The sequence below is a fragment of the Podarcis gaigeae genome (genome assembly GCF_964106915.1).
Source record: "Podarcis gaigeae genome assembly, chromosome: 15".
Lineage (NCBI taxonomy): Eukaryota > Metazoa > Chordata > Lepidosauria > Squamata > Lacertidae > Podarcis > Podarcis gaigeae.
This window is the reverse complement of record NC_139692.1, coordinates 29,748,004-29,764,858: the sequence shown is the minus strand read 5'-3', so window position 1 is coordinate 29,764,858 and position 16,855 is coordinate 29,748,004. Positions and strand designations below refer to the sequence as shown.

Sequence of the window (16,855 nt, the reverse complement as noted above, 5' to 3'; positions counted from 1 at the left end):
CATGATGGGGCATGTAGTCCTAACCCTCAGAGTTTTGCTGTTTACCGACACGCCCGTTTTTCATCTAAAATGGGCACCCGAAGCGGCTTTAAATGCGGGGAAGCTCGAGTTAATAATAACGACATGGAATTAACGCGAGATCCCCTGTGGGTGTCGCTTTGTTTTGTTTTTTTACTCCCAATTAACTTGCAAGAGTAAGCCCAAAGAAATTTAATGCGCCAAAGTTAGCCATGTCTTTTGAATCCTGCTCTAATGTGACTAAGACTTGATGCTACTCCTTGATTTAAATTTTAAACTTTGCCCTGTTCTATCTTTTAGAAAGTTTTCACCATGACACAAAACCATGACAATTCTTAAACTTCGTTTATTTCATGCGTTTTGGTCCAGCAAGAGGGGCAGGGGAGCTTGAAATAGCTTACAAGCACAATGGTTTACATAATATAACATTTGTCATAAAAAAAATTAGCCGCCAAAACAATAACAACAAAATCCAACAACATGTAAGGTAAAAGGGGAAAGGGGAAAAGTAAAGGACCCCTGGATGGTTAAGTCCAGTCAAACGGGACTATAGTGTATGACACTTATCTCATCTTCCCACCACAGTGGTACCTATTTATCTATGGTCTGCTTTCGAACTACTAGGTTGGCAGGAACTGGGACAGAGCAATGGGAGTTCACCCTGTGATGGGGATTCGAACCACCGATCTTTGGATCAGCAACCCAAGTATAGCATGAATGGATGGTGGTGCATTCAGTGACTTCTTCCCACCTCGAGCACAAGTACAAGAACTGCAAGTAGAAAGCAGACATTTCCAGCAGTGGGATTTGCTCCCTGTGAGATCCCTCACCACCTGGAAGGACCATGTGGTGGATACTCTTTGGTAGCTCGGGAGGCTGGCAATAACTCTGTATTTCCGAAGGATGAATAAAAATGGATTTCCCATTCTGCTACTGCATCAGGTTGCACCGTGGCTGCATCACAATAGTCTTTAATTGCAACAGGAATATTTGTTTACTCCTTCTACACTGCCTAGAGGCTGCAGAATTAGGTACATACAAAATTTTGAAAAGCCCTTGATCGAACATGTTACAAAAGCATGGGAAGCAAAGCTAGTATGAAAACAACTGGACAATTCAGCCACCTTGGGTAAACTTTTTGGGTGTCTACTAAACAAAGGAGGAAAATAAATCTGGATAACTTCATGTTTGCTGCTTGAAGCTCCTTGGATGGATGGATGGAACCACTGCTTCAATGGTCCTCTTCCATTTCTAGGCTCATTTCCTTGTGTTCTTTTCAGCCTGCAGGTAGGGACTGTCAATTCTTAATCTTTCTAAAACTCACTTTTTAGGTGCTCAAGGAAGTGGTAGAGAGGGAAGCTTCAGACTAAGGAGGATAGAACACTTAAGAATAGGCACGGGGAGTCCATGGGGCTGCCGTTGCTACTGAACTACAGCTTCCACCAGCCTCAGCAAGCTTGGCCAATGGCTGGAGAAGATGGGAGCTATGGTTTGGAAACACCTGGAAGGCTACAGCTTCTCCACCCCTGCTTAAGAGCAACCCATAACCAGCCTTCCCCAAACTAGTGCCATCAGTCCTGACCAGTATGTCTGTACTCCCATCAACACTGGCATAAAAGAGCTGAGTTGGCTGTGGTGTTTTAGACCAAGTAATCTTGAAGGCACAATGTTGGCAAAGTGTGCCTTAAAACGGATTAAACATAATGCTCTGGTGCAACCTCTAAAGTGCATTTGCGGCAGACCAAAGGGATGTCATGGGAAAGCATTTTCAAAGACATCGGTAGGACAGTTTCAGCCTTTAATCTTCCCCCCTTTTTAATGTGGCCCCATGGCATTGGCAAATGCAGGACGACTGTAGCAATGTGTCAGGAAGCTGTATGAAATCTAGCCTTTAAACTTCCTGGTGAAGAAGACTAAAAGGCAGAGAGGGAAGCAATGGGCCTTTGAAGTTTAAGCATCAATTAACTGGCATGTTTCCTAGAGGCAGCCCAGAGGCAAGGTGAGTTGGTTGAACAGATTGAGAGTGCCATCAAGGACAGTTAGCAGGGAGAATGACTGAGCTGATCCATGGACCATGCAGTCTAGAAAAAAGGAAGTTCTCCTCCTTGGGGGATCACTGGGTTTCTTCAAAGCAGGCACCAAAAGGTATTGAGCTGTCTCTCTCACTTGCTCTTGAGATGCTTAACTTGGCTCTTTGATTAACCAGCTATGTTCTGACTCCTTCAGCTGAGCTGAAGGCAAAAGGTTCTGAAACAGACCTCTGGAGCCCACCTTGTATATGTGGGGACTGTTCCCCTGTGAGAATACAAATCCAGTTACACCTTGATCAGGGTTTCTCTAGTCCAGCTTGCCATGCTTTGGAGCAGAGCAGTCTGTGGCTAGTGCCTTTCTCCCCTGCAGTTGCAGCAACATGGCACTCACTCTGCAGCTCAGCAGGCAGGAACTGCCCACTTACAACTTGGTGGGCTCCTGGGCATTGAGGCCATCATCTTCTTGGACCTGCAGCATGGTGGGCGTAGGCAGGACAATGGGCAATGTGTTGGTGCCCCGTTCATGCCAACACATGTCCAGGATAGGGTACAGCTTGCCCTGGAACTCTGCCTGAAAGGTGTAAATTGGTACCAGTTCGTCAGGGCTGTCGGCATTGTAGAAGGTCAGCTCACCCTTCTCGTAGTGCAAGTAGACCCCGATGCGCTGGGGGCGGGCTGAGAGCGGCAGCACCACGCGTGGGTTGTTGAAGGCCTCATAGACCTTGCCCTCCTTCAGGCCGATCAGCCACACCCCATGCTCAGGGCTCTTGTTCAGCTTGCCCTTGCGGCTGACCGTGGCTTTGACGATGCCCAAACGCCAGTGGCTCTTGAGGCCCACAATCACCTCCCAGTAGTGCCTTCCCCAGGAGAAGCCCTTGTTACCCAGGATGCAGTTGCTGTAGTCGAAGCGGTCAGGGTTGCTGCCTCGCCTCTGGAAGAACACCCCACACTGGACCATGGTGTTTCCCTTGGACAGCTCCAGGATGGGGTGCGCACTCACTGGGTCCAGTTTCAGCATCTCTGGAGCTAAGAAAAGGGGTGAAAATCAGGAGGGATCCTGAGCAGGGGTCAATCCACCTTTTACAGGTAAATATGATACATTTTACAATGACAAGAAACCCACCCATCCCTTTACTATTCACAAAAGCTACCTCCTCCCTTTTTACCTTGCCAAAGCCACCCACCTCCTCCCCTTAGACTCAACAAACCTTCACAGCTTACTTGGACCACCTGCCAGCTGCTCTGCTCTGGGCTGCCCAACTGCCCACTTCCATCTTCATTTATGTCCTCCTCACCCTCTGATGCTGCTGTGATGGCCCAGCAGCTCTGAGAGCCCAGCTTGTTGTAACACTCTAGTGTGCAGTGTCACCTGTCTGGGGACAAGTGAACTGCAGTGTGATGACACTTACATTTTTTTTATTATATGTGCAGAAATATTGTGCACCGCTTAAAGCTGTTTAAAAACCTGTTTATAAATGCAATACCATGGCTCTGTGTTGTTGTTGTTGTCCACAGAGCCTGGTGAGTACCAGGCTGAGGAAGGCTGCTTTAAGACCCCTAAGGAGCCTGTTGGCTTCCTCTCCAACAGCGGCTGTACCTGGGAGGACTTTGCGTAGTAGTCTCTTCCACACCATCATCTTGATGTCATCTTGGTGGAAGTCAGGCTTAAAGGAGACTGCGCTGAACATACCATCGGCCAGATGCTGGCGGGGGAGCTCAGACCTGGGGGAGCAGGGCAGCACATTGCTTTTCATCATGATTTTCTCAAAATGAAGACTTGAGTCTTAATCATCTGCTACAGCTTTCCAACTACCTGGCCCCAATTTAATTGTTGGAGTGATGCTGCTGAGGAAGCACTCTGACCTTGAAGATCTGCAGTGACTCCCTCATATTTGCAGGAAAGTAGGAAGGCATAGCTCAGTGGTTGTGGACTACAATTCCCTTCAGCCCCAGACAGCACAGCTGGGAGTTGTGGTTCAGAGCAACAGGTGGGCACCAGGTTTGTGAAAGCTGCATTAAATAATTGCTCTGGGAGGAAGATAATGAATACGTGTTGCATCTTGGGGTGAGTGGAGGTTGGGGAGACTATGACTGACATGCATCGGATCCCTTGTCACTTTTTGACCATTGGCCCATTCCATGGACCCCCTGAGAGATCATGGAGCATGGCCTGACTCCACAGTGCACACATACACACACTTTCTCTCTCTCCTCCCCTCCCCTTTCAACATACCTGGAGGGAAGAGATCTGTATTTCTGTAAAACAAGAGATGAAGAAAGCCTTAGTGAGCTTATGCTTCTACAGCATCTATAACAGAACCTTAGGCTTACAGGCAGGACACAGGGAAAGGGGTGGAAAATGTGGGCAAACTGAATTGGGGCTGTAGCGCACCCCTGCTTTTATGGACCCCACAGCTCCTATAGCCCTCTGGGCACCTTCTTTATACCCCCAAACCCTCAAGTTTAACTTTCCCCTATGTGAATCAGTGTGTGGTAGAGAGAAGATGTTGTTGGCCGTTTCGATTTTCTGCCTCAGACAGCACCAGGCAGGCAGGCATACCCTTATGAAATCCAGCTGGCCTTCGTTGTTGAGTTTCTCCAGGGAATTCTCCAGCTCCTTCAGCTTCTGCAAGATGTCTGTTGTCTGATTCACCTGGACTTCGATGGAGGCGATAAGTTGGCCAGCCTCCCTCTCAATCCTCCCCAGGAACCTAGCCTTCTCCTCATCGATGTACCTGTGCAGTTCCTGGAACTGCTTCCGGACCACCCATTTGAAGACATCAGACTCGTTCTGAGGGGGAATCCAGAAACACAACGAACGTTAGAATGAGGCGTGGCTTAATTTGAATTGTGGTGTGCATGGGTTTAATTCTGGCAACTGCCTTCTGGGGCTGTTTCCAAGAGGCTGCCTGCCACAGCGCTCTTTGGTAGGAGAAGCTGGTGGCAAAGCTTGCATTTCAAGTTGGCTTGACCCTGTGTCCTTGGCAGCAAGATTAAGAAGTTTCCATTTTAACATTCATCATTGAAGATTCTGTTGGATATAGGAGGTATCAAATTATATTTAAAATCATTCAGTAGTATGAGTTAAGGTTCAGATTTAAGGTTTTGTTTTGTTTTTTAAATCTAATTTTGAAATTAAACCTGAACATTTTGGAAACTGGATGTTAACTTTCACAACTCAGTTCCCAGTGCTGAACGCAGTTAGCTCCCTGGACCCAACATATAGTCTGATTCCCTGGACACACCGCAATGCGCGTCTTGTTGTTCATCAGCCTGCTGACGTGCTCATCCAAGCTCCCCTTCTGCTTCTGCACCTCCGTCATCCACGCAGAGAGCTTCTCCTGAGGAAACAGAAACAGCTTTAGTGGATCAGGCTAAGGGGAGTCCAGCTTGCCGTTACGTTTCCAACAGTGTCCAGCTGACGTAAAGGGGAACGGTTCTAGGTCAGTGGGGTCAAAACAGCTGCTTTGCATGCAGAAGTCTCTGGATCAAGCCCTGGCAACATCTCCTAGTAGGACTGGGAAAGATTCCCTGACTGAAACCCAGGAGAGCTGCTGCCAGTCAGTGTGTGCCAGGAGTGAGGAACCTCACCTGGGCCTTGGAACTCTTCCCAAGCCCCACCCCTTCTTCCTAGGCTATTTACCTCCTGGCTCTGCTTTGCACCTTGAGTGTTTTTGCCTAGCTGAAAATATGTCCTTGAACTCGACTAACACCTTTTGCTCATGGACAGAGGACAGAGAGGGGCATGTGACTGCGTGTAGAAACATGGCTACAGTGCCAAGGTAACTTTTACATTCATTGCCCGGCCCAGTTTTGCCTCTTGCCCCACCCACCAACCTAGCACCTGGCCCCCTCAGAAGGTTGCCTAGAAGACTGAAAAAACCTCCCAGCCCTGGGGTGGGCAATACTAAACTTAGACCAATGTTCTGAGTCTCAGAATAATGCCGCCTCCTATGTCTCTGTTTAAGATGGGATTCTAGGCCATACATCCCTTACAACTATCTGGAGCCCCGACCCCAGGTACCAGGGAAAGAGAAACTCAGATATGGAAAGGATACACATAAGCTGCCTTCTGCTGGGTCAGATCTTTGATCCACCTAGGCCAGAATTGCCTTCTTTGGCAAAAGAAGCTCTTGGGGGTCTCCTCAGGAAGAGAAAAGGCTTTACACACACACACACACACACACACACACACACACACACACAGACGACCTGTTCAGATATCTGGGAAGTGGAGTCAGGCCAGGGGTCAAGGTCAGGGCTTTCAATTCACAAGCTCCTTGTTAGCATAGGCATATGCTAGCACCAGAGTCTGGCTCCTCTGGGAGTCAGACACACCCATTTGTGGGCAGGAGAGATTTGACCACTTCTGGCTTATCTCTGTCCTACCTAGTAACAGGCACATTCAAAGGAGCGGGGACAGCCTTGCTTTGCTTTTCCATTCCCATTTCCAAGGCTCATTGTTTGCCTCAAGGCAAACCTTGTGGCTCATTGCTTCCTCTAGCTGCCCTTGATCACAGGCACCTGATCTACACGTGATTCCCCACACCCCCTTTTCAGAACACACCTGCGCCCAAAGCACAACATGAAGCACCAGGCTGGGGGAGGCTGCTCTAGACCCCCAAACAAATAGCCATGTTGCTGAAATCTTCAGCATGCAAGGCAGGGGCACTATGGCCCTTCCCCATATTACACCAGAGAAGATATGGAGCTACCTTTCACCAAGGAATGTAGATGCTCTATCACTGAACTACAGCCCTTCCCCTTCTTCTTCTTCTTCTTTTTAAATAAAAAATTAAGACACTGAAAGCTGCCTTGCTCAATCAGACCAAGGTCCACCTAAATTGGCAACCAGCAAGCATTTGGTGGTCCACCAGGAATCTATTTGGGATCCACCTTCTGCCTAAGCCCCCCACGTCACTCCCCCCACACCATCCAAGCACTTACCTTCATCCGGCTGTAGATGGTTGAGATGGGGGTGACCTTGTGGTGCTGATGGGTGCCGATGGTGCCACAGAGACCACAGATCACTTCCTGGTCTTGCTCACAGAAGAGGCTGAGAGGGTTGTGGTGATTGGGGCAGGACTCCTCGTTGGGATCTGAGTTGCCTGCAGCATGCAGCGCCTCAATGATACGAGCCAGGTTGACGTTGGGTGGGGAACTGCTGCAGTCCACAGCCTTCCGGCACACTGGGCAAAGGAACTGGCTCTCCAGGTCAACTGAAAGCGCGACCACGCAGATCTTGCAGTATGAATGCCCACACTGGAGCATCAGGGGCTCTTTGAAGACTTCCAGGCAAATGGGGCAGAGCAGCTGGTCTTCCAGCTGGTCAATGCTCATCTTCCTGGCCATTTTGCCCACCAGTTTCTTTTCTTAACCTAGTCCTGGAAGCCCAGTGCCCTGTCGTGGGAAACTCCAGTTGTGGGGGGCAAGGGGAAATGAGAGCAATTCTTGTTCCTCCTAATTAACAGACCTCCTGCAATGAACAAGAACTGATAAGATGACAAGTAAAGAAGCAATGCAATCTTAGGGAGAAGTAAGAGTGCCCCTGAGCACACGCAAAGCAAAATAACAAGGCTGGGACTGGGGGAAATTAATTTGCTCCTGAGTCATGAAAACAGGAAGGGAGGAAGGAAGGTTAGCATCCAGGTAACTCTCATTCCATACTTATCAGGAGATCAGCACCTGGCTCCTTTGCTTGAAGACATCAGAAGTGCTCTGCAGTCCCAGAGGCACCAGCCTTCAGGCAGCAATGCTGCAGGGCTCTCTGACTCTTTTAAAGAGATGCAACAAATTTGCTTGGGAAGGGCATTACAGAGCTGAGAGGGGAATAGTGTGTGTTTTCTTCAGTGGTGGAAGAGGGACAGTTAAAAGATGTTGAGGAAGCAAGAGTGACAGCAGAATTGTAACCCCCTTAAGTGCAGAGATGGTGAACCCGTGGTGGACCTCCAGAGTTGGTGGGTCTCTGATGACTCCCATCAACCTTGGGGAAGGACCTTTGCTCAGTGGCAGAGTACCTGTCCCTGGTTCAATCCCCATTGGCATCTCCAGGTAGGACAAGGAGCAGCCCCATCTGAAGCCCTGGCAAGCCATTGCTGCCAACCTGTGTTGACCAAGGAGAGCATCCTTACCTTCCACAGCTCAGTTGCCTTTTGCTTTCCGTCTTCCTTGCTCACTTGCCCTTCACCCGTAATCACAGGGCTTAGAAAACGCCAAGGCTTGGGATTCAGAGACCCTTCCTTTTGGGGAAATGCTCCTGTCCGCAAAGAGTCAACTACTTCTACCCCCTCAAATCAATCCATGTGTCTCCCAAGCGGGAACTCTGAGCCACACCAGTTACCGTGAACATCAGAGGACAGCAGCACACCCACACATTCATGTGTCTGCACCTTTACCTTGAATGTTCACCTTGCAAAAGGTTTGCTCTCCTCCCCACACACCCTGGCCTGGCCCCGCCTGGCACTCATTTATTTGTCCATCAAGTGCCAAAGACTTCTTTACGGTTACCCGCTAACTGGCAACAGATAAGACTTCTGGCTCAGACATTACTTTTTTCCAGCCTTATTGTTGCAGGGTTGACTTGAAGTCTCCAATGCTGATGTTCCTCAGAAGAGAAATAAAGTTGTACAAAAGCAGCCTTGCTGACCTCTCGGGGTTCAGTGAACCCCAAGTTTCCTTGATGGCCACCAAAATTGCAAAAAGTAAACGAGAGAGTAATGGGAGGGGGAGCAAGAGGTGTTAGGCTGGTCCCTGTTTGGTGGGAGCTAGCTAGGTCTCTGTCTCTGTCTCTCCTGGGTAAGGTGAAACGTGCCTCAAAAAGAGTTTCATCTCAGCTATCTGCTGAGGGTCCTGGTTGTGCTGACTCTTAGAAAGGGGGCCTTGTGCCAGGACCGGTTCTGCCTTTGACAGATGTCTGTGCAGTGGGGTCAGAGGACCTTAAGGAGAGCTGCTCCCTGTCAGCAGTTCCCACCAAGGGACAAGTTCCTTCCTGCAGGGGCCTGGGGGACTTCCAGTTGCTCAACCCCAAAATCTTGTTTGGGAGGGGCAGCCTGCTGCAACTTTGCCTAGATTATCCTGCTTCCCTAGAAAGGCAGCAGGCAATTTCAAGTCCTGTGCCTGGTTTTATTTGACTTTTTTTGTCACCGTTGGAATAGTTTTCATACACAGAATTGTTCTCAATTGTTCTACCTATAGAACTCTTTATAATCGTTTTTGCACTTTTCTTGCTTTATGGTCCTGTCTTATAACTATGTGCGGCCTGATGGTAAAGGCGGGGGCACAGGTAAGAAATCTGATTATATAATTGAGCCACTTATTGAGCCTTTTGAGGCTGAAAGCGGTATACAGTACAAGTGTTTTCAGGCTGCAGCCCTACACATACTTCCCTGGGAGTAAGAGCCACTGAACTCAATGGAGCCCCGTTATTGCAAGTAGACACGTGCCATTGCGTTACACTGCGCATCGTTCTGCATTGGGATGTGGAGCTTGAAGCCGGCGTGCTGCCGAAGCCTTTGATTTCTCTCCGAGGATTTTTTTGGGGAAGCACTGGCGGCTGTGAAGAAAGCCACATAGAACCCGGAAACTCGTCGAGCAACGAACGTCTAACATTCGCAGCTCTACGAGATCTCCGCTAACCCACCCGCGAGCATGCGCGGCTCCCTTTCCCGGCGCATGCGCGTTCAGAGCTTGGCGCCATGCGGGAACGCGGGCGGAAGAGTGGCTCCGCCGTGGGGCCCGGCTTGTACAGCGCGGCTGCCTCGGTCCTGGCCGGACTGGAGCGCCGGGAGGGTGCCCTCAAGACCCTGGTCTACGGGAGCCGATTCCAGGCGAGTAGAAATAAACATTTGCATGTATTTGCATAAATTGGAGTGGCAAGCTTGGCGAAGGGAGGGGCCTCTACAAAACGGGGTCAGGCAGATTTATGGCAGAGTCGGAGGCTGCTGCCGACTGCGATGGTGGAAATGGAATCGCCACTTGCGGGGGCTGTCTATCTTGGGATGTCAATAGCGAGTGGATGACGTCAGAGAATGGGGCGTCACCCTCAGGCCCTGCATCAGATTGGCCACTGTGGGGAAGCAGCCTGATGAGGCAGGGGAATGGACCAACTTTGCTCTGGTCCAACAGGTGTATTTTATAGGAGGATATAAAGCCACTTTGTTATATCAAGCCAGGCCATTCCTGGAGTTAGAAGGGACCATAAGAGTCCCACAGCCCTGAGATTAAGAATTCTATGCTCCACTAGCTCAGCTATCCAGGTGTTCATTGATGCACCTAACACAGTATTTTCTAGTCTACACTGGCAGCAGTGACTCTCCAGGGTTTTTCTGGCAGTCTTTTTAAATGCTCAGGTGAGTTGAACAGATAAAGAGCAGCAAGCTTTAAAAAAAGGCAAATGGCACCTTGAATTAAAGCAAGAAAATAAGAAAAAGCTGAGCTGCAGGGATTTTATAGTTTGAACTCATAGCCAAGAGAGATGATAGAAAAAGAGAGGGATCTGCTGAAGCTGTGCTAAGCTGTTAAGGGGGGGGGGGGCACCTGAGACCTTCCAGATGTTGCTGGACTCCAATTCCCATCAGCCTGTGCATCCAGTGGCAAGTGATGATAGGAGCTATAGTCCAACAACATACAGAAGGCCATGGGTTCCCTGGGGTAAAGTGCGGAGCCCAGCTGTCCATCAAATTATTATTTCAGGTGTGTGCAGGGGGGGGGGTGTCTTTCCAAACTTAAAAATAGAATTCCCTGTCCCCCAGGGCTTGTTACCTAAATCAAGTGCTCAAAGTGCTCATAGCAGCAAGTAAAGTAGCCCCACTCCCAAGTTGGCATCTTTCAGGTGTTTTGGACTTTGTTTTCCATCAGTACCAGCCAGCAGGGGTTAAGGATGGCCATGGGGCTGATGGGAGGTGTAGTCCAAAGCACCTTGGAAGCAACAGCATGGGGGAGATTGGAGTAAAGTGCCCACTTAGCTGTAAAACACGGATAGTCTTTGCTCTGTTAGCGACAATGATCCCTGCCCCTCTTCCAGAATCCCCGGCTGCTCTGTGCCCTCGTTTCGGAGACCCTTCGCTATTCTCCTGTGCTGGATTCTATATTGGAGGCTGCTGGCTTGCTTCGTGCTGAGAAGAAGCTGCAGCCGCACCTGGCAAAGGTGAGTATGAGGGGCGGTTGTAGTCACAGCCCCTTGGTTCCCCCATGCCCAGAATAAGTGCCCCGTGCTGTTGCCCACTGGTGCCCCTCTCCTTCCTTTTCAGGTGTTGGTGTATGACTTGCTCTTTGGCAAGGGCCTGCGTGGTGGCGGGCATGGCAAGGTCCTGGTGCTGAAGCATCGTGCCCGTCTGCAGGCTGAACTCGCCCGCTTGAAAGTCCAGAAGAAAGTGAGCTGCAATGAAGATCTGCTGCCACCGATGGCGGCAGGAGGGGCTGGCCAAGGTAGGTGGCTGGTCGTGAGGTGCCTTGCCAATATCTAGGCTACTGCACTGGAAGAACCTATCTTAATATTTCATGGCTGCCAAAATGCATATTTTCCAGAATCTCCCCAAACATAATGCTGTTCTTGGGAGAAAATGCACAGGCTCTGACTTGGGCTGACTCCCAGGGAAAGGTGCTTTGAAGTGGGGCAGAGAGACAGGGAAGCAGGCGTTGAGAGTGAGCAGCTCTACAGCCTGGATAAGTGCATATCCTGGTGGTGCAAGATGAGACTCCTGGTCTATCAAGTTTTATTTACTTAGGAGAATTTTTAGACTGCAGAATTACTGCTGTCTCTACACCTCAAGACTGGCTACAGGGGCGGAAGGGGGTGGGAATCTTCATGGTTGATGATGAAGGAAGACCAGCATCTCAGTTTGAGAACTCAGTATCCCAAGTTCCTTGTTTGTTTCCAGCCCCTCGAGTGCCGCGATACGTCCGAGTGAACACCTTAAAGACGTGTGTGAGTGACGTTGTTGACTACTTCAAGCGCCAGGGCTACTCTTACCTGGGTAAAGCAGCCAGGTGAGCTTGACATTCCTGCCCTTCTGCTCAGACCCTGCGTGATCTTGGGAGAGGCTGGTACTTTCAGGGTGTCTGCCTGCTAGCCAGCAATGGGCTCAAAACCGTGGCTAGATTTGCTTGCTGTTCCTACTCAGATCTCTTCCAGATAGTTGAAAGCCTTCCAATTGGAGGAGGGGGAAGAGCTTTTTCCATTAGTGGGCAGATTCTCTCTGGCATGGATTCCCTGCCTTGAGAGGGCACAGCTAGCTGGCTCTGGGCTGTGTGGGTGTTGGGGACGTGGAATGAAGCTTAATTCCACATCCCATTGTATTTCCCTTCAGCTTGGAGGATGTGAGCTCCTTGTCCGGGAAGAAATTCCTGCTGGATCCCCACCTTCCCGAGCTGCTCGTCTTTGCTCCACAGACAGACCTCCATGAGAACCAGCTGTATGCAGCTGGGCACATAATTCTTCAGGACAAGGTAAGGGTGGCGTTCTCTAGCTGTGGCACAGGAAAGTGGGGGAGGGTCATTTTTGCCCCAGCAATCTCCTACCTGTTGCCCCTGGAAGTGTTGGGTTCCTGAAACAGACTTCTGTTTTCTTCTAACTGTGGCTTCAGGGTTCCTTCAGGACTTGTGTTTCCATGGACATTGGACTCTGCCTTATACCAAATCAGATCACAAAAATGTTGGTTGCTGACTCTGCTTTCACCACATTAGTGGGGCTTCTGAAATCTGGTGAATGCAATGCAGCAAATGCTCGTCTTTGAGACAGATGTGCCCTTTAAAAGACAAGAATGTAAATGTACCCTTACTGGCTTTTGTGTACAAAGGAGACACCAGCTTTTGGGTGCTGTTTGGTCTGCCTGCTTGTCTCCCTAGGTGTGGGTGGGAATAGGCTGCCAGGGCTAACATGTGCTTGTGGGGTGCTGAGAACCCCCTGTTGAGGCCAGGGAGTGTTTGGAAGAGGCAGGTCTCAAGTTCCGCTTTGATTTGGCTCCTCTTGTAGGCCAGCTGCCTGCCTGCTTTCCTCTTGAACCCCCTGCCGGGGTCCCACATCATCGATGCTTGTGCTGCCCCTGGCAACAAAACTAGTCAGCTTGCTGCTATCCTGAAAAACAAGGGGTAAGTACAGGGAAGCCAAGTAGGTCCTCAGTGGTAAGAGGGATCTCTGGGGAGCCAGCTGGGGCAATTGGCACTTGGGGGGAGAGATGCACCCTGTAGCCCTAAGGCTACACTGCCCCATCTCACTCTAGGCTTAGACCTTAGTGAGTTTCGAGAGAGGCAATAAGTCCTGTGTGCCTGTGTCTCCTCTCCCCACCAACCTTCTAGCTCCCAGGGTTTGCCTTGCCTTTTATGGCCAATGGTGCCACTTAGAGGACCTGGAGCAGTAGAGAGAATAGGCTCTGCTTCATCCTGTTTGACGGGTGGGTCCTGCTGGCCATAGTGAGAGTTATGATTGGCTAAGCTCAGTCAATGGGAGAGGGAGACTGGGCTGGGGTTTGCAGGGTGGGGGTGAGGAGTGTCAAATTCTCTGGAAGAGGACTCTGCCCTCCCTGACATGCTTGCTGTGTTTCTTCTGGGTTTCTCTCTCTTTCTGACTTTCTGACTGTGAACACTCACGGCGCTTTTCATACTCTCAATGCACAGGCAGATCTTTGCCTTTGACCTGGATGCCAAGCGCCTGGCCACAATGAGCACCATGCTGGTGAGGGCGGGGGCCACCTGCTACCAGCTGGCACACCAAGACTTCTTAGCCACAGACCCTGCTGATCCCAAGTACAGCTCTGTGAGATACATCCTTCTGGATCCCTCGTGCAGCGGCTCAGGTGAGCAGGGGAAGGGTCTTGGAGAGCAGATATTCCCATCCTGTGGGACTCCAGCTTTAGTCTTGCACAAGTGCAAGCAAATGTGCTCTGGGGTGTCAGGGTTTTGCGTGCTGAGAGATCAGTGAGGCAGTAACTGTTCTGGGGTGGTCCTAAGTGCTTGGCTACTCAGTCTTGGTACCACAGAGGTAGCCTCTGAGCCCCAGGCAATCATCTGCTGCCCCTCTTAAGCCAGGAAGAGAAATTGGTGGATGTTGGCCAGGGAATTATGGTGCATTTGCTTTTATTTATTTATTTTTAGTCTAGCTAAGGATACCTTTGGCCCTTCCTCTTCCCGATGGGGTGAGTGATGGTCTCTCCAGAGTTTGTGAAGCCTGGTGGAGTTGACCAGGGTTCACTTTATGAATTTATACCAAAGGCTTCCTATGGAAACTTCCATCATGGAGACTCTGGTGGGCCGAATAATCTCTGGACTCCTACGTTTTCTGCACTGTGAGCTCCAGCCCAATCCTATAGCAAAGGCTGCCTATTGTAGGGCAGGGCCTTCCATTAGGTATGCTCAGGACTGGGGCCAGTTGCTGCCAGGCAGATCCCAGCCTGGAAGCTGCGCTCCAGCTACCACCAACCTAACCTGCAGAGCCCAACCCTGCAGCCTTGGTGCAGTTGTAGCCTATCGTACCAGGTTAGGGAAGGCTGGGTCCGTCTCATGTACCTTTGTTCCCAGGAATGGTCAGCCGGGTGCCAGTTGAGGAAGAGAATGCCAACCTCCCCGAGCGCCTGCGGGCACTGTCCAGGTTCCAGCGGAAGATGCTGGCTCATGCGCTGAAGTTCCCTGCTCTCCAGCGCCTGGTCTACTCTACCTGCTCAGTGCACCAGGAGGAGAATGAGGATGTGGTGCTGGATGTGCTGAAGCAATGGGAAAAGGAGTTCAGGTACTGGAGAGGAGGGGGTTGGGCAGAGGGTAATGGTGACTGCAGGGCTCAAAACACAGGCAGGTTTGATAGAGCTGGCTTGGGGGCCAAGGCGGTTCAGCCTTATGCCACTGTCCTGAAGGGCTTTACCTAATACATTCGGACATAGGAATGAGGATGCAAGGTCAATAAAGGAGAGGAGGCCAGAAGGGCCACCAGTTAGTTAGTTAATCATTCATACTCCCTTCACAGGTTAAAGCATTAAAACACAATACAGGCAACTCCCAATTTACATGGCGGTTCATTCCAAGGCACTGCATGTTTAAGCGAAATTGTGTATATTTGAAACACCATCGAGAAAGCCTGCAATCACCCCTTTTTGTGATGTTTTTGGGTCACTTCTGGTCGTGCACATATTGGATGCGCCTAAAAAGGTTGCTGCCTATATTAAAAAAAACTTGCTATAAAAATAAGGTGTGTCCTAAAAACACACACCTCGAGCATCAAAACCCAGGATAGAGTTTAGCCTCCTGCCTCAGGAACCTGTACTTCTTCCATCCTGAATGATTTGGTGACTCCTGCTGCATCACTGTCCTCTCCGGACGCAGCCAAGCCCGGTACAACCTCCTGTATTTGTTACGAAGTTAAGGATAGGTGCCTCCTCAAGACTGAAAGTGGGTGGGGTGTTATCTGCTGCTTCCATTCCACTGCCAGAGGGAGGCCACAAGGGAGCTTGCCACTCACAGGAGTCTTGCCTTTCCCCTTCTTGCAGGCTGGCGGAAGTCCTGCCTTCCTGGTCCCAGCGGGGCTTGGCCACTTGCGCCAAGGCAAAGTGCTTCCTGAGGGCTTCCCCAAAGGAAACACTGACCAACGGCTTCTTTGTGGCAGTCTTGGAGAGGCAGCCGGCGGGAGCCTCTGGGCCCAGGTGAGTGGGGCAGTTGCTACCCTTTCTACTATGCTGGAGAAAGGACTGGAGGGGCATGATCCAGGCACAACACTCAAGAGGGGCCGCAGTGGGATTTCTGGCTTCAAACCTCCAAAGCTACCTGGAGCTTCCCCACACCCTCCTGCAAACGCTGTGTGGGCTGATCTTTTCTATATCACATAGGAAAATGAGGGTACCTTTGTTTAAAAACTGAAATGACTTAAGTTAAATGTAATTAAATATGCATTTGGTGCTGGGGCGCACACATTATTTACTGCTTTTTGTATAATTGAGTGAAAACAGCAACATAATTTTTTTGTGGGGAAACATAACACTATTGAGGATTCTAGTGTACAGACACAGCCCTCCCTGTTCTCCTGCTTTTATACTAAATTACATGCTCCTATTTAAGCAGCATGCAAAATAAGTCCATGTAGCCTAGCAGAAGGCGGCCAAGCAGGCCTTTGCAGGTTGCTTTGATCAGCCATGCTGATTCTTCCAATTCTGTGAAGCAGGGCATACAGAGTCCTCCAGGCCTTTTTGATCCTCCGAAGGTCACACTCCACTCAGTCCTTCTGCTTGGCTGGAACTTGGTGATGCCTTTTGCTTACCCAGCTAGAGGTGGTGGGACTTGCAAGCCAGAGCCATAGAGCTTCAGGAAGAAGGAAGGCTTAGAGGAGCTGGGGATAGAGGGCTGCTTGTACCTTTGCTAACACCTGCCATTTTTGTGCCCCTAGCTCCCCACAAGAGTTCTCCCAGACTGTCAGTGAAGTAGGTGCAGACCCGTGCCTTCCTCTTAAGAAAAAGAGGAGGAAGAAGAAACCAGAGACTTAAGAAGCCTTGTAGGACTGATTTGTAAAGACAATTACAAGACAGCACAGACTCTGCTATAGGAAGTCGGCACCAGAGAACTTTGCAGGCTCTGGAATAAAAGTTTGCACAGAAGTGTTATTCTCCCCCCTTCTCCAATTTATTCCAGAGTGTTGTGAATCATGGCAGGATGTTGGTAGATGAAGATAGTGGACTGGCCATTATTAGGGTGGTGGGTGCTGTAACTTAAAAGGCACCCACCCCGCACTGTTTAATTCTACTCTGGGAAGGAGCTGTCTTGAAACTACTGGTCTTTGCCACTTCTGTCTGCCCAGAACGTGCAGTCTGCAGGTACAGACCCAACGTCACTGA

General features: G+C 50.0%; 2 protein-coding genes across 5 annotated transcripts; one reads left to right on the top strand and one right to left on the bottom strand.

The window, feature by feature from the left end:
* Position 1: 1 nt before the first annotated feature.
* NSUN5 (NOP2/Sun RNA methyltransferase 5) lies at positions 2-16,624 on the top strand. Of its 3 annotated transcripts, XM_083714697.1 has the most exons (11): positions 2-146; positions 643-1,305; positions 11,071-11,193; positions 11,297-11,474; positions 11,927-12,035; positions 12,356-12,494; positions 13,021-13,136; positions 13,662-13,840; positions 14,562-14,769; positions 15,521-15,673; positions 16,411-16,624. In XM_083714697.1, the coding sequence occupies exons 2-11, from the start codon at positions 1,228-1,230 to the stop codon at positions 16,505-16,507; spliced, it is 1,380 nt and encodes a 459-aa protein (XP_083570823.1). In that variant the 5' UTR covers positions 2-146; positions 643-1,227; the 3' UTR covers positions 16,508-16,624. The 3 variants fall into 3 exon arrangements, with proteins under 3 accessions (XP_083570823.1, XP_083570822.1, XP_083570821.1); XM_083714696.1 differs by lacking the exon at positions 2-146 and having other exon boundaries at positions 249-1,305; XM_083714695.1 differs by lacking the exons at positions 2-146; positions 643-1,305 and adding an exon at positions 9,717-9,874.
* Positions 345-9,039, bottom strand: TRIM50 (tripartite motif containing 50). 2 transcript variants are annotated; one of them, XM_083714679.1, is made up of 7 exons: positions 8,180-9,038; positions 6,996-7,524; positions 5,294-5,389; positions 4,609-4,839; positions 4,282-4,304; positions 3,646-3,770; positions 345-3,074 (listed from the first exon to the last, which is right to left on the bottom strand). In XM_083714679.1, the coding sequence occupies exons 2-7, from the start codon at positions 7,398-7,400 to the stop codon at positions 2,470-2,472; spliced, it is 1,485 nt and encodes a 494-aa protein (XP_083570805.1). In that variant the 5' UTR covers positions 7,401-7,524; positions 8,180-9,038; the 3' UTR covers positions 345-2,469. The 2 variants fall into 2 exon arrangements, with proteins under 2 accessions (XP_083570805.1, XP_083570804.1); XM_083714678.1 differs by having other exon boundaries at positions 6,996-9,039.
* Positions 16,625-16,855: the final 231 nt, after the last annotated feature.